This window comes from Coregonus lavaretus, assembly GCF_964263955.1.
Source record: "Coregonus lavaretus genome assembly, chromosome: 36".
Taxonomy (NCBI): Eukaryota; Metazoa; Chordata; class Actinopteri; order Salmoniformes; family Salmonidae; genus Coregonus; species Coregonus lavaretus.
This window is the reverse complement of record NC_140023.1, coordinates 24,237,716-24,252,279: the sequence shown is the minus strand read 5'-3', so window position 1 is coordinate 24,252,279 and position 14,564 is coordinate 24,237,716. Positions and strand designations below refer to the sequence as shown.

Genomic DNA, 14,564 nt, shown 5'->3' with positions numbered 1-14,564 from the left:
TCGCTCAGAGAGCAGATGGTGCACACACTCTCTGCCTAAGAGAGGTGGAGTGGCCATGGCAACAGACTCATAGTGGCTACCCTGGTGTAGGGGAATCGCTGGCTCTAATTTGTTGAGTACCACCTCAGATTTAATCACTCTATTCAGTGCATAACACAACTGACATCAAGTAAAACATCCCGGGGTGTCCATACAGGACAATAAATCAGACATTTGCTTTCAATACAGTTCCACTTTTTAGTAATTGAGTCCATACCATTATCGGGAAGAGACTCTACACTCTTAGAAGTAAAGGTGCCTGGAAGAACCTTTTGGGTTGCAACACCGGCAGAACCATTCCAGTTCAAAAAGGTTCCTTGAGGAACCCCTCTGAAAATGGTCTTCAAGGAACACCTGTGTAAAGGTTCAAAACTGAACCTTTTTGTGATGGGAGGGGTTCGATTTTGAACCTTTTTAATAATATATTGTAGAGGTGCCAGTCTATCAGATTGGAGGTGTGGCTTTCAGATAGTTCTTTTTGGCCACCCGTTAGCGTAAATGTCATTCCTATTCATCATGTTAAGTTTGTACACTGCAAATGTAAAATTTTCTTGACTATTTATGCATATAATATAAATAATATTAACATTGCTGATTACTTATAGTAATAAAGTGTTAACTATTCCAATTTTGGGAACTCATCCACCTCTGTTAGCCTCATTGAAGATACACAACTGTCAGTGTTTAACCTTGACATGTGATGACAATACAACAGAACAGATGAAGAGAAATGACAATTACTCTAACAGGTGGCCAAAGAATTATCTATCTTAAAGCCATGCCCCCACTAAGCCACGCCTCCACTCCAGGGTACTCCAGGAACCCATAGCTACATTGAACCATTAAAGGTTCCTCCAAGAACCCCTCAAATAACCAAAGGTGCAAATATGAGTGTAACGTGGTTAGGTCTACCTGTCACGGATTCTGCCGAGGCTGCTCCTCCTCCTTGCTCGGGCAGGCTTCGGCGTTCGTCGTCCCCGGAGTACTAGCTACTGCCGATCGATGTTTCGGTGTTTGTCTTGTTCTGTCCTGAGTGGTTACACCTGTTGTCCATTATGTTTGATTGTAGATCCTATATTTACCCATGTCTCACGTTTGGTATTTGTGTGTTATTGTTTGTGTCTAGGCGGTATCGGCATCGCTTTTGTCGTATTACGTGTGTTGTGTTTTTCCTCCCGGTTCGGAGGTTTTGTATGTTCTTTACTATTAGTAAAGTACGTCTGCTAGTATCTCTGTGTCCTGCGCTTGACTTCACTCACCGCATACACGTCGCTTCTGACACTACCACATACAACATACCACTGTATACATTTTAATTCAATACATAGATAACCAAATTGTCCACTTATACACTTTCATATCAAATCAAAACAAACTTTATTTCAAGTGCATTTAAAATCACAACACACTTTACAGTAAAACAATAAAATCAAGCATTTGCAATAATTCTCACAACAATGGCTCAGAATGAAAGCAGACAGTGAATGAAAGGAGTTGGATTGTAGCGCTATTAGATTTTGAGAAAGAACTTCTTCCTGTATAACAGGTAAGCGATGAGGACCCAGAGGGAGGTGGCCCACAGGCTCTGGAACAGCTTCTCCCAGTGGCTGTCCACGAAGCGCATCTCCCAGCTGAAGGGGAAGTAGGACCCCAGGAGAGAGTGGCCCACGTACACAAAGATGGAGTTCATCCCTGCAGACCACCACAGAGACAGGAAGTCAAGGTATCCAAAAACAAAGTAATGGTTATCAAAAGTGCTTGCATGAATCTTGGATCCTTTCAGTAACTTATTCCCATTAGGAAGGTTGTCATCCATTTCCAGCAGGAAAAACTGTTTGAAATGACGTAATCACAACCACAAACTGGTTGAAATAACATCATTATGATGACATCATTTCAACCAGTTTTGACCAGTTTTGCCCGCTGGATTGTAACACATTGACTTGTTTCTTAATGTCTTAACAATGGACCCCTGTGCCATTATCTTTGTGTACTTACCTGGGTAAATGAAGGGTTGCCCGCCCCACCAGGCCTTAACGTCCATGATGAAATACATGACTCCCAGCAGGAGGAAAGAGAAACAGCCCATGCAGGTGATATACGACAGAGACCTACAGTACATGAATGCACAACACAAATACACTTTATTGTACAAGCAATAGAGTTATAAAAGTTGCACCTGTATCTATCTACTGTATGTTGCATAGTGTACAAATAGATAGTTATTCTAACTAAAATGCGCTCTATTATGCGTACACTGTTCTGTATTGTATACCTGTATGAGGAGTGTACTATGTGTACACTTTTCCATGGGGAAGCTTGGCACTTGTGGTCAAGAGTTTGGATGACCAGTACAAAGTGTGAACAACAAAGCAGCCATATAAATGCATAATAGAGTTTGCTGCTGATGCTAAGCTACAGTCCAGTACAGTATGGTAGTCTAGTATGATGTATTAGCGTCAGTTAGTGGATCCTTGGCTCATGGAGCCATGGAGCCATGTCGGCGAGTCATGTCCCTGTCTGTTCCAAAGTGCAAGAATGTTTGATGTAATATCATCTCATGTAAAATGGCCACATCCCAGATCCTTGCAGCAGCAGGCATCTTTTATCTAATCTGAAGGCGGTCCAAAAAAGACTCTAAGGCTGGGACTCATACTCAAGAGCTCAAAAACCTGCGCATGATGAACTGCCTATAAAACCAGGGCAGGTATAATGGCTATGAATGAGCATGGCTATAGAGAAGACGCTCATGTGGGAGAATCATGGGAGATTCTGCTTACATATCATAGATGAAATGGTACTCTGTCTGACATGACATTAAAATGATTCATATTAATTTTACATGCAGTGTGAGCGTGGAAGAAATACGTCAGCTATAACATATATGGCTGTAATCATACTATATTTCATGCAAAATCATTACCGTGATTGAAATGTTCATCAAATATTTGTGCATCCAGGAAAGTCTAGACATTGAATTCCTATCCTTTTTATACTCTGTGGGAATACAGTGAGTACTGTGTGAGTTGTGAATTTCCCATAGTAATACTGTCCCCTGAACTCCATATTGACCCTCTACACTTTTAGAAACGGAGGGGCTATCTAGAACCATAAAGGGTTTTTCAGCTGTCCTTGTAGGAAAACCCTTTGTGGTTCCAGGTAGAACCTTTTACTGAGAGCTGGCTAGGGGACAGTTTTCCTGCCATGATGGTGGGGTAGGGAGGGAGTATAAAACAGACTGTTTTCCTTCTGGCTGTAAAGAAGAGTGATCTTGTTGGAGGATGTATCGCCCGGCTTGCCTCACACTCTCTGACAGCCGGGGTGATTATTTACAGTCGTATCTGTCGTTAAAGGCAAGTAAACGCGTGTTTTAGCAGGCCGTGATTTGTGCCTGCTGGAAACTCATCCTCTCTTTTGTGAGGAAAAGTGACTGGATTTAGAGGGTCAGGAATCACTTACCAAAGGTTTTTATTGACAGGTATAAATCCTTCGTCTCGCGTGCACTTAGAAAGGATGGCTGTGGAGATTCCCTGAGGGTGGAAACGAAACAGATTTCAAATCGATGCGGGCGATAAAGCAAGCAGTATTGGGTCTGCTAAAACGTGGGCCAACAGAATCGAGCGAGTGAGGCAGATTCATTGATTATCTGAGCCTCAGATCAACAAGGTCCCTCACGAAAGAACTGCAAACCAACTGGTTTAAATCCACCTCTACCATAGTTGGATCTCTCCCAGCTCGTAGTGAATCCACTTGTACCCTAGAAGAATAATGCTTCTATCTACCAATTCTTATAAACAAATGGCATATCTACTGCATATCAAATATCAATAAACACCTTTATTGCATCATATATTTATTTACCTATAAGAAATAATTTAGCTTTATTTCAATTTTTGAGTTGTGCTTGTGCATTCCTTTAAGAAACCCTGTAGATCCAAACCTAAACATGCTTGTTCGGTGGCTATCCATCATTTGTATAGATGACAGAATCAATGGTGTGGAAATAGCCTGGCTGTGGCTAGATTGAGTCTCCAGGCTATGCAGGCAGGCAGAAATAGGGACGGGGCTGGTATGTGGGGCAATCGCTCAATTTCAATCTCTCACTCCCCAGCCCAGATCGTTGAGCTTTAATTAACTCTGGCTGCTGTTTATTGGGATGAGGAAGCATGGCCGCCCCGGAATATCAAGGCACCGTCAGTCAGCCAGAGAATTCATGCCACAACAACACTACTGAAACATCCTGTATGTCCCTCCTAGTGGTGAACTGTCTGTAGGCTAAATTCTCGCTCACAAAGAAAAGTGGAGGAGTTTATTACACTTTAAGGTTAAAAAGTGAAGTTTCGACCCGCCCACTGTGTTATCTGTGTATAATACTGTCCCTGGTCTGCCTGAAGTGGATTCTGTGTAGAAAACTGTCTATGGTGTGTGAGTATCTGTGGTTGGCTGGCTGCATCAATTAGCTCCTTATCAGGCAGGGCTAACTACTAATGTCAAGAGCACATTTCTGATACAAGAGGCTGCTGAAGTACAGCTTCAAACCTCTCCTAGAAGGTCACATCTTATCAGACAAGTCAATAATAAGAGCTGGTCAATCAGTCTGACTCTTTTCACCATCAATGTGTGGAAAGACACGGAACACTGTTCCATGTTTCTGTAAGTAAAATGGGCTATAATTCCAATAAAAAGTTCATCATCAAATCAAAACCAAAATGCAATGACTTAGTTTGTAGCATGTTTGCATCTCAGAGATACTCAGAGAAAATGAAGGCGGAAAAAGACACCTCTACAGAAAAAGCGTTACACCCTCAGCTTCTCTGACATGAGGAAACAGATCGATGCTGTGCTGCCAACACTGCCAAAAATCCATTGGCAGTGTCCTTTTTGAATCTGTATTTCTGCAAATACCTTTTGAAGACAACCTATTCTATATCTGCCTATTCTATAGGACATCTCCAACATAACAATAACATACAGTACAGAGTATTGTAATATTGTCATGGCTGCTAGTACTAACTGGTAAATTGTGTGAAAGAAATATCAAAATAGAACAAACATAGGCTGGTAATGATTTTACATAAAGGTGGCTTACTTTATCACCCTGCGCCTCTGGGAAGTACAAAATGGATCTAATTTATTTTGGCTCCCCCAAGCTACTCGCCCTATAATAACAGTCAATAAGATTCAACCCAAGAAACATAATGGACAGATTTGTCATAGGAGCTGAAGATAATAACATTTAAATGCCCCTGATGGGGCCTCCGATGATGTTGTACTGGTTCACAGAACACACGAATACATTCCCCTTTTTATAGGGCGATGCATCTGAATCCCATTATACAATCTGCTTTTAAAAGGTATGATTGTACCGAAATTGGAGTCTCTTTTGTTCTAGATAATTATCTAAATAATTGCTTCATGTTAACATAATCTATTACATCAAGTTTAACTATCTACATCAAAGGATAATTAATTTATGATATAATGGAAACTCAAACCTACGCAAATTTTAATATTTAGAATAAGACTTAATAAAACTCTATAACAAGGCAAAATTCATCCTCCATTTTACAGTTTTTAAAGCGGCCTCAAGACATTCCCAGTCTGTTTGGTTCCTTGTTTTTCCTTGCTGTAGTGAGACTTCAAAGGGTTTCTGATCCAGCTAAAACCTCTCCATCACCACCCCTGGTCACCGGGTCCTGGAACTCAAGACCCCTTCCCTTCCACCGTAACATGGAACCTCTCACTACAGCCAATGCCATGTAACTCTGCCATAATTAACATAGTCCACATGATTAGGCTAAAATAAAATCACTACATGGGATTTGTCAATCTCGTTTGAGTGGAGGGTCTTCCCTTTGTTGGCAAACAGATGAAAAGAGTGGTCTACATTTCACGACACTTACCTTTTCCCCACGGGATAGAGTCTCCCCAAATGAAATAGTGGCCAGCTTGTATCCCTTTCTGTTTTGAGACCACCCACACAGAGCACTATCCTACCAACACAATAACATTACCCGTCAATCTATGTAAGAATCACAGTTATTTCATAATGACTTATCTTTACATCAATACCACTAGTGTACTTCACTTCTGGTTCTGGAGGACCAGAGTGTATAGGCATTTGTTCCAGCTCAGCACTCAAACAATAGATTCAGCTTATCTTGGTCTTGATGATTGGTTTCTAATCAGATGTTAGCTAACAATATTATGGTTAGACTGGGACAAAAGTCTACTCACTACAGTTGTTGAGTACCTGTAGTGAGGAATACTGGTTTATACTGTAGCATAAAACCAGCATCTGCTACTGTGAATTGAATCTTAGGGTAGGGTACAATCATACACTTCAGCAGAGCATAGTAAATGAAGAGGAGAACATGAGCTCTTTGCCATGATGTCGGAGCTCAATGTAACTAATATGCAGGATTTGTACGTTCTGAAACCACACGAGAGACACACAAGCAATGAGAGACAGAAGATACTTATGTCCGCCAAGAAACAGACAGCCATACATGGTTGTGTTGTTTTAACATACACAGAGATCCCATACCTACTACAGACAGACTGCTAATGAGCTGTTATGCAGCTACGACTAACTAGTGACTAAAAAGTTAAACGCCAAATGGCTTATATTTCTTTATAGTGCCACATCGTCATGTGGCTTCCCTTATAAAATAAAATATAACCACCAATAGACTGCGCGGGAGAGGCATTAGCTTTAGTCTTGTCTGGTCTTTGGTATTGTCACGACTTCCGCTGAGGCTACCTCCCCTCCTTGTTCGGGCAGGCTTCTGCGTTTGTCGTCACCGGCTTACTAACCACTGCCGCCCCAATTATCATCACACACACCTGGTTCTAATCCCCTCATTAGTCTGTGTATAAGTGTTCCCTCTGCCCCCTTGTCCTTGTGGGTGATTGTTATTTGTGAGAGTAGTGTAGCTCGGTGGAGCAACTCGTACCATTTTGTTGCCAGGGTAGATATTTCCCTTGTGCCTATGTATTGTTGGAGATACCGTTACAGTGTATTGCCAGGGTAGATAGTTTCCCCTGTGCCTGTATCGTTTGTCGCTATTCCAGCGTATTTAGTGTAACGAAGGAATCAACTCTGTATTTGGTGATTACCCTCCTGCGCCTGACTCCTTCCATCACACTCATCACAGGTATTTTTATTTTAAAGGAAATTATTACATCTATCATGGGCTGTGGTGTTGACTTATCACAAAGTAATGCAGAAAGAGACTAAAACATGCCAGTAATATTTCTGAACAGATGTGGGAGGCTTTACAGTACATACCAGGAGGATGGCCCATACTAGGAATCGGGAGAGGATGCTGACATCCTTTTTCCTGTAAAAAAGTAGAATTTTTCCCGCCTGTGGAAAGAAAGGACACTGCTAAGCAGGCTGGGTATACATGTCATTTAATCATGACTGATCCTTTGAAGGAGAAAATTATATAAACAGGTTAGATGTAGTCGGTGAACTAAATTGGCCCATATAGTGGATGTGGGTGCTGTGTGCCCCTGGTGTGGCGGTCATATTTCTCATATCCCTTTGGTGCCAGATGTGACGTGTAAGTCACCGGCGCTCTCTGATTAATTTGGTGATGATGAATATGTCTCAGCTGAGGACATTAGCATGGGCAAACACAGACGAGGGGAGTGGACACCTGGCGTGTCGTCTAAGACTCGCTGACTGAAGGGCTCAGCACCAACCGCCCACAGGGAATTGAGCTATGCGGCTGCTTTTGCATGGCAACTTCCCACTAAGAAAACGGTTGAACGCAACGCTGTCGCCATCAAAGTGCATGAGTTGTTTTAAAGGCTCCCACCCTAAAGACCCCAAAACTCTGTCCTCACCTTCGGACGACATTCTGTGTCAATAACAGGAGAGCAGCTGTGCAGACATGAGGCGGAAAAATGTCCCTTAGACAACCTCCATTTTAGTAGACTACTGACTCAACCTTAGTGTCATGATGCATGGACAAATCATTAAAAACTGAAAATAATTGAAAGATTGAAATGAAAAACTGAAATGAAATAAAATGCTGAAATTAAGTTTGTTTATGAGTTTGAGTTGACATGATATCCATACTGCAACTTACATGAATGACCTTTGTTATTCAAGTTTTGAAATATCGTGAAAACACACATAAGAAGGACTTAAACCTTTGGCCTTTTTAAAAGTTACGACTGAGGTACAGATCTGGTAAAAACGGTACAAAATTATTGGGTCATAAACTTGAGCTCTGCTTACTTGCATCCCCATGAATCCCATGACAATGGAGTTGATAGTACCCAGAACCCCCTCTGGGTCAAAGGGCTGGGTAGTACGATACATGGCCTGAAAAACACAACATGAGAAGAACTAACAAGCCATTTCCTATGGAGCAGGTTAATGTAAAGATAATTTGTTGTATTTGTTTTGTAACAATGTGCTTGTCGTTAGATTCCCTGCCTTTAGTTTATATTTTTATCCTTTGCTGGAATAAAAAGTGTTCAAATGTTAAATACTATATCACAAATGGAAGAGAGAAAACTGTAATGCTCCTTACCTTGCACGTTGGCCAATGGTAGATGTTATCACCCAATAACCACTTGTCAATGTACCCGGCTGCTCCCCCAGTACAGTTGGGATATAGGCCATTATCCCCAATCCCACCAGCCCCCAAATAACCTCTATTGGATGCAAAAATGTTAGATTAGACTTCTACTGCCACATCTACATCTAATAACAACACACATATTGTACAGTTTATGTTGATGAGAAAGGACAATAGTAAAAATGCTTTTCATTCACTCTGACAATCAACATTTAATCAAACATACTCAGCTGCCTTGGGAGGCACAACAATGCCAGGCAGGGTCAAGAACAGGAGAGAGGAGGACAGAAAAAACTGAAAAGGAGGAATAGGAGTGGAGCACAGAGAGGACAGACAGAGAGGAGGGAGAGAGAGGAAGATGGATCCTCTGCCTCGGCCTGTCTTATTGCGCATGACAGACTGAGATTGGCTAATTATGCCCTCTGAAGCGTCAACCGCAGACCCATAAATCACAGTGGCTCATAACACCAGCTAGCGAGCACAACACATGCTACACAGTGCACACCACGGCCACAGCCACAGCCACAGCCACAGCCACAGCCACAGCCACAGCCACAGCCACAGCCACAGCCACAGCCACAGCCACAGCATCACCCCAGTTTACTGGCCCAAATATCACATCACCACAGCATGTATAAATATAGAAAATAATTGTATTCATTGTCATCACTTCTTGGCTTATTATTATTTATACGGTGTCCATATTAGGACAGTCACCCATTCAAATCCCATGGATTTGTATAGAGAATATCATTGTATAGAGAATATCATTGTTTATTGGATTTGATACATCACATAGTAATCTATCAAGATCTTTATAATGATAATCACATGATAAACTGAAAAACCTGTTGAGATTGTGTGTTCAGGCAGATTTGACTTACGTGGGGCAGTTAGGCACAGGCAGTAGGAAGGTGAGACACAGCCATAATGTCTCAAGGAGAATAATGAAGATCCACTCTGGCCAATACAAGACCACATCCTGGACAGGGTCCCACCAGCGATCCTATAGTTAGATCAAGCAAAATTAATGTAATTGCAACGTTAAACGTGGCGTAGTCGGCAGGATGTCATTTTATGTAATAGCCCCCTAGTTTGCCAGGTGTTACATAATGCAAAAACCTGCGCTTAGCAACCAATTACACTTTCTATGGTCTTATAAGGTTGCTTTCCAGAGTGTAATTACTGATGAAAACAAACTTGACAAAGTCAGTGTCTCACCCCGCTCAGTGGGATCTCTCCCATGCCCCAGAAAGACTGCATCAGAGACAGTATGAAGTAGGTGAATCCCAGACGCTGGAGGACTCCAGGGATTCTAAGCCAAGACCAAGATACTGCAACACAGAGAGAATGACCCTTCACACAGACCTGTGATCATAGACCAGAACACTGACCAGAACATTGTAATACAGCCAGCATCACCAACACAGAGAAAATGGCTATGTTCTGGGCTGTGTCTGAAATGGCACTCAATTTTTCTCATAAGGCACTACTTTTGGTCATATCCTCACAAGCCATCAGATAGAACTGCAAGAAATATGTACAGTACAAAAGCTCCAACTGTCGGGGGTTATACTTTTATACTGGAGTTATTGGCTATACACTGAGCATTGACGTTATAACAAAATGAAATACAGATGTTCTTGAAACGGTGCAAAACTCTTTCTGATGACTTAAGCTAATATTTGCAGAGGAAATGAATAGCATCACCCATCGACACCTGGGCGACCACAAGAATACTGTTCCCTGAGGGAGGAACCTCCCGAGTGGCACAGTGGTCTAAGGCACTGCATCGCAGTGCTAGCTGTGCCACTAGAGATCCTGGTTCGAATCCAGGCTCTGTCGTAGCCGGCCGCGACCGGGAGACCCATGGGGTGGCGCACAATTGGCCCAGTTATGGGTTGTGGGTTCGATTCCCACAGGGAATGACAGTATGAAAAAGTAAAAAATGCATGTATGCACTCACTAACTGTATGTCGCTCTGGATAAGAGCGTCTGCTAAATGACTAAAATGGAGGATATGGGTGGAAATGGGTGTCTTCGGATGTCGAGGTGTGTGTCAGGGAAGTGGAAGGCTCATCAAAGATTCCCAGTTATCTCCAAGCCCAGGCAAATTGGGGAGGACATGAATGGCATTTGGTTCAGAGATTGATGGTAATCTCCACATTAGTTAACAGACAATCTCTTTGCGGCACAAAGTGCATAAAAAAACTAGATAATCCCAATCATTGATCTGGACAAATCAAATAAGAAGCGGAAATGTCTCTTTCCACAGGAAAGGAGGAAGCGCTTTGGGTGACTAATGACAAGTTTGTTAAGTCCGTAGGTTACACCTCTATGAGATTGGTCCCTTGTCTCTGCTATCTCTCATGACATTCATCATTATCAAGTTCAATATGCATGAAACATCCACGAAAGTTACTTTGAAATTAATAATTATGGCTACGTCATGTTCTTTATGAGTCATGCATCAGTATTAACCATTTACACTCGTGGAAATTGGTCTATACGGATAGGGGTAAATTGAAATGTTTCTAACAGAAGAAATATGAAAAGCATATGCATACCCAATTGAGATGGGAAAATTATTATATTATAATATGGGGAAATTGTTAGACCAAAGGTAAGGAGGCAAAATTCTTAAGTTTCTATGAAATGCATAAGCATGGTAGCAATTGAAAGGGAACAGTTTGGAGATTATTGGAAAATGATTAGACCAAAGTTGAGGACACAACAGTTCAACTGACATAAGACTGAATCTAAACATTGCATTGTTGATTATTGGTGCATTTTACATATACTGCACTTTTCGCTGCATTTGTATGATAACGAAATCTGAAAATACTCTGGATACATTCAGTAACATGATTAGAATATTCCTGGAAAATGTGGGGTAGGTGCAACATAAGACAGAACAATTACAAGGGTTTGAGTGAGAGGACTAACTGGTGTCTCTAAGTGGCCACACACCTCTCCAAAGTATGCACAGTTCCTAAGTAATTTCAATGCACTTTTATGACTCAAAAAAGAGTCTTCAACTATAAGGTGCTTTTTTGAGCTCTCCTAGCTGTGCCGTTGAGGAACTAGAGCAAGCGCACTTGTAGTTGTTTTATTTGGAACACAACCCTGCATCCCCGCCATCACACAATTACTGTTGTTGTTTACGCAATCCCCCAAAAGTCCATTATAAATCATCTGGGTCAGATGGGCATCATTTGAAATGACTAGCAAAGTTGTAAAATAGGATCTTACAGTGTTAGGCTTTCACAAGGCAATTCAGGGAAACAGATCATAATTTTGGTGGGCAAAGAAAGGAGTCATGAGTGCATTCAGTTGTGTGTGCCGTGGTGAATTTTCTTCACACTAGACAAACATAGGCTCCTTCTGTTCAGGACAACACAGGGTATGATGCCATGTCATCTTGTAACTGTACATCAAACATAGTGATCATAAATGTTGACACTGTATATGACATGAGATTTATGATATAGGAATTTGAAGTGCACATTTGGACTCACAGGTGTTTGGCTTGCTTGTACGACATCAAAGCAGTATTTATTATAATCCTCAACGTCTCATCTTTCAAAATACATCGAGTCCTCTTAATTTACAGCATTTCCCTCACTCAGACATAACAAATTAACAAATGTTGCCCAATTAGCAGGAGGGATGGGGGCAACTTGGCCGGGGACTTTAATGCAGGGAAACTTAAATCCGTTCTACCTAATTTCTACCAGCATGTTAAATGTGCAACCAGAGGAAAAAAAACTCTAGACCACCTTTACTCCACACACAGAGACGCATACAAAGCTCTCCCCCTCCATTTGGCAAATCTGACCATAACTCTATCCTCCTGATTCCTGCTTATAAGCAAAAACTAAAGCAGGAAACACCAGTGACTCTGTTAATAAAAAAGTGGTCAGATGACACAGATGCTAAGCTACAGGACTGTTTTGCTAGCACAGACTGGAACATGTTCCGGGATTCTTCAGATAGCATTGAGGAGTACACCACATCAGTCACTGGCTTCATCAATAAGTGCATCGATGACGTCGTCCCCACAGTGACCGTACGTACATACCCCAACCAGAAGCCATGGATTACAGGAAACATCCACTCTGAGCTAAAGGGTAGAGCTGCAGCTTTCAAGGAGCGGGACTCTAACCCGGACGCTTATAAGAAATCCCGCTATGCCCTCCGACGAACCATCAAACAGGCAAAGAGTCAATACAGGACTAAGATTGAATCGTACTACACTGGCTCTGACGCTCGTTGGATGTGGCAGGGCTTGAAAACTATTACAGACTACAAAGGGAAGCACAGCCGCGAGCTGCCCAGTGACACAAGACTTCCAGACGAGCTAAACCACTTCTATGCTCGCTTCGAGGCAAGCAACACTGAAGCATGCATGAGAGCACCAGCTGTTCCGGATGACTATGTGATCACGCTCTCCGTAGCCGATGTGAGTAAGACTTTTAAGCAGGTCAACATTCACAAGGCCGCAGGGCCAGACGGATTACCAGGACGTGTACTCCGAGCATGTGCTGACCAACTGGCAAGTGTCTTCACTGACATTTTCAACATGTCCCTGACTGAGTCTGTAATACCAACATGTTTCAAGCAGACCACCATAGTCCCCGTGCCCAAGGACTCTAAGATAACCTGCCTAAATGACTACCGACCCGTAGCACTGACGTCTGTAGCCATGAAGTGCTTTGAAAGGCTGGTCATGGCTCACATCAACAGCATTATCCCAAAAACCCTAGACCCACTCCAATTTGCATACCGCCCCAACAGATCCACAGATGATGCAATCTCTATTGCACTCCACACTGCCCTTTCCCACCTGGACAAGAGGAACACCTACGTGAGAATGCTATTCATTGACTACAGCTCAGCATTCAACACCATAGTGCCCTCAAAGCTCATCACTAAGCTAAGGATCCTGGGACTAAACACCTCCCTCTGCAACTGGATCCTGGACTTCCTGACAGGCCGCCCCCAAGTAGTAAGGGTAGGTAACAACACATCTGCCACGCTGATCCTCAACACGGGGGCCCCTCAGGGGTGCGTGTTGAGGATCAGCTCAGTCCCCTCCTGTACTCCCTGTTCACCCATGACTGCATGGCCAGGCACGACTCCAACACCATCATTAAGTTTGCCGACGACACAACAGTGGTAGGCCTGATCACCGACAACGATGAGACAGCCTATAGGGAGGAGTTCAGAGACCTGGCCGTGTGGTGCCAGGACAACAACCTCTCCCTCAACATAACCAAGACAAAGGAGATGATTGTGGACTACAGGTAAAAAAAAGAGGACTGAGCACGCCCCCATTCTCATTGACGGGGCTGTAGTGGAACAGGTTGAGAGCTTCAAGTTCCTTGGTGTCCACATCACCAACAAACTATCATGGTCCAAACACACCAAGACAGTCGTGAAGAGGGCACGACAAAGCCTATTCCCCCTCAGGAGACTGAAAAGATTTGGCATGGGTCCTCAGATCCTCAAGAAATTATACAGCTGCACCATCGAGAGCATCCTGACTGGTTGCATCACCGCCTGGTATGGCAACTGCTTGGCCTCCGACCGCAAGGCACTACAGAGGGTAGTGCATACGGCCCAGTACATCACTGGGGCCAAGCTTCCTGCCATCCAGGACCTCTATACCAGGCGGTGTCAGAGGAAAGCCCTCAAAATAGTCAAAGACTCCAGCCACCCTAGTCATAGACTGTTCTCTCTGCTACCGCACGGCAAGCGGTACCGGAGTGCCAAGTCTAGGTCCAAAAGACTTCTCAACAGCTTCTACCCCCAAGCCATAAGACTCCTGAACAGCTAATCATGGCTACCCGGACTATTTGCACTGCCCCCCCACCCCATCCTTTTACGCTGCTGCTACTCTGTTAATTATTTATGCATAGTCACTTT

The 14,564-nt window shown here is 43.0% G+C and overlaps 1 protein-coding gene across 1 annotated transcript in view; it reads right to left on the bottom strand.

Moving 5' to 3' along the window:
• Positions 1 to 1,549: 1,549 nt before the first annotated feature.
• LOC311110556 (heparan-alpha-glucosaminide N-acetyltransferase) overlaps positions 1,550 to 14,564 on the bottom strand; it is a gene marked incomplete at both ends in the record, with an annotated part of 39,905 nt that continues 26,890 nt past the window's right edge. The window contains 8 exons of the mRNA XM_084153062.1: positions 1,550 to 1,731; positions 2,038 to 2,150; positions 3,499 to 3,569; positions 7,331 to 7,408; positions 8,291 to 8,377; positions 8,589 to 8,712; positions 9,521 to 9,642; positions 9,858 to 9,970. Of these exons, the coding sequence (XP_084009188.1) occupies positions 1,550 to 1,731; positions 2,038 to 2,150; positions 3,499 to 3,569; positions 7,331 to 7,408; positions 8,291 to 8,377; positions 8,589 to 8,712; positions 9,521 to 9,642; positions 9,858 to 9,970 (890 nt within the window). The remainder of the gene's footprint in view (positions 1,732 to 2,037; positions 2,151 to 3,498; positions 3,570 to 7,330; positions 7,409 to 8,290; positions 8,378 to 8,588; positions 8,713 to 9,520; positions 9,643 to 9,857; positions 9,971 to 14,564) is intronic.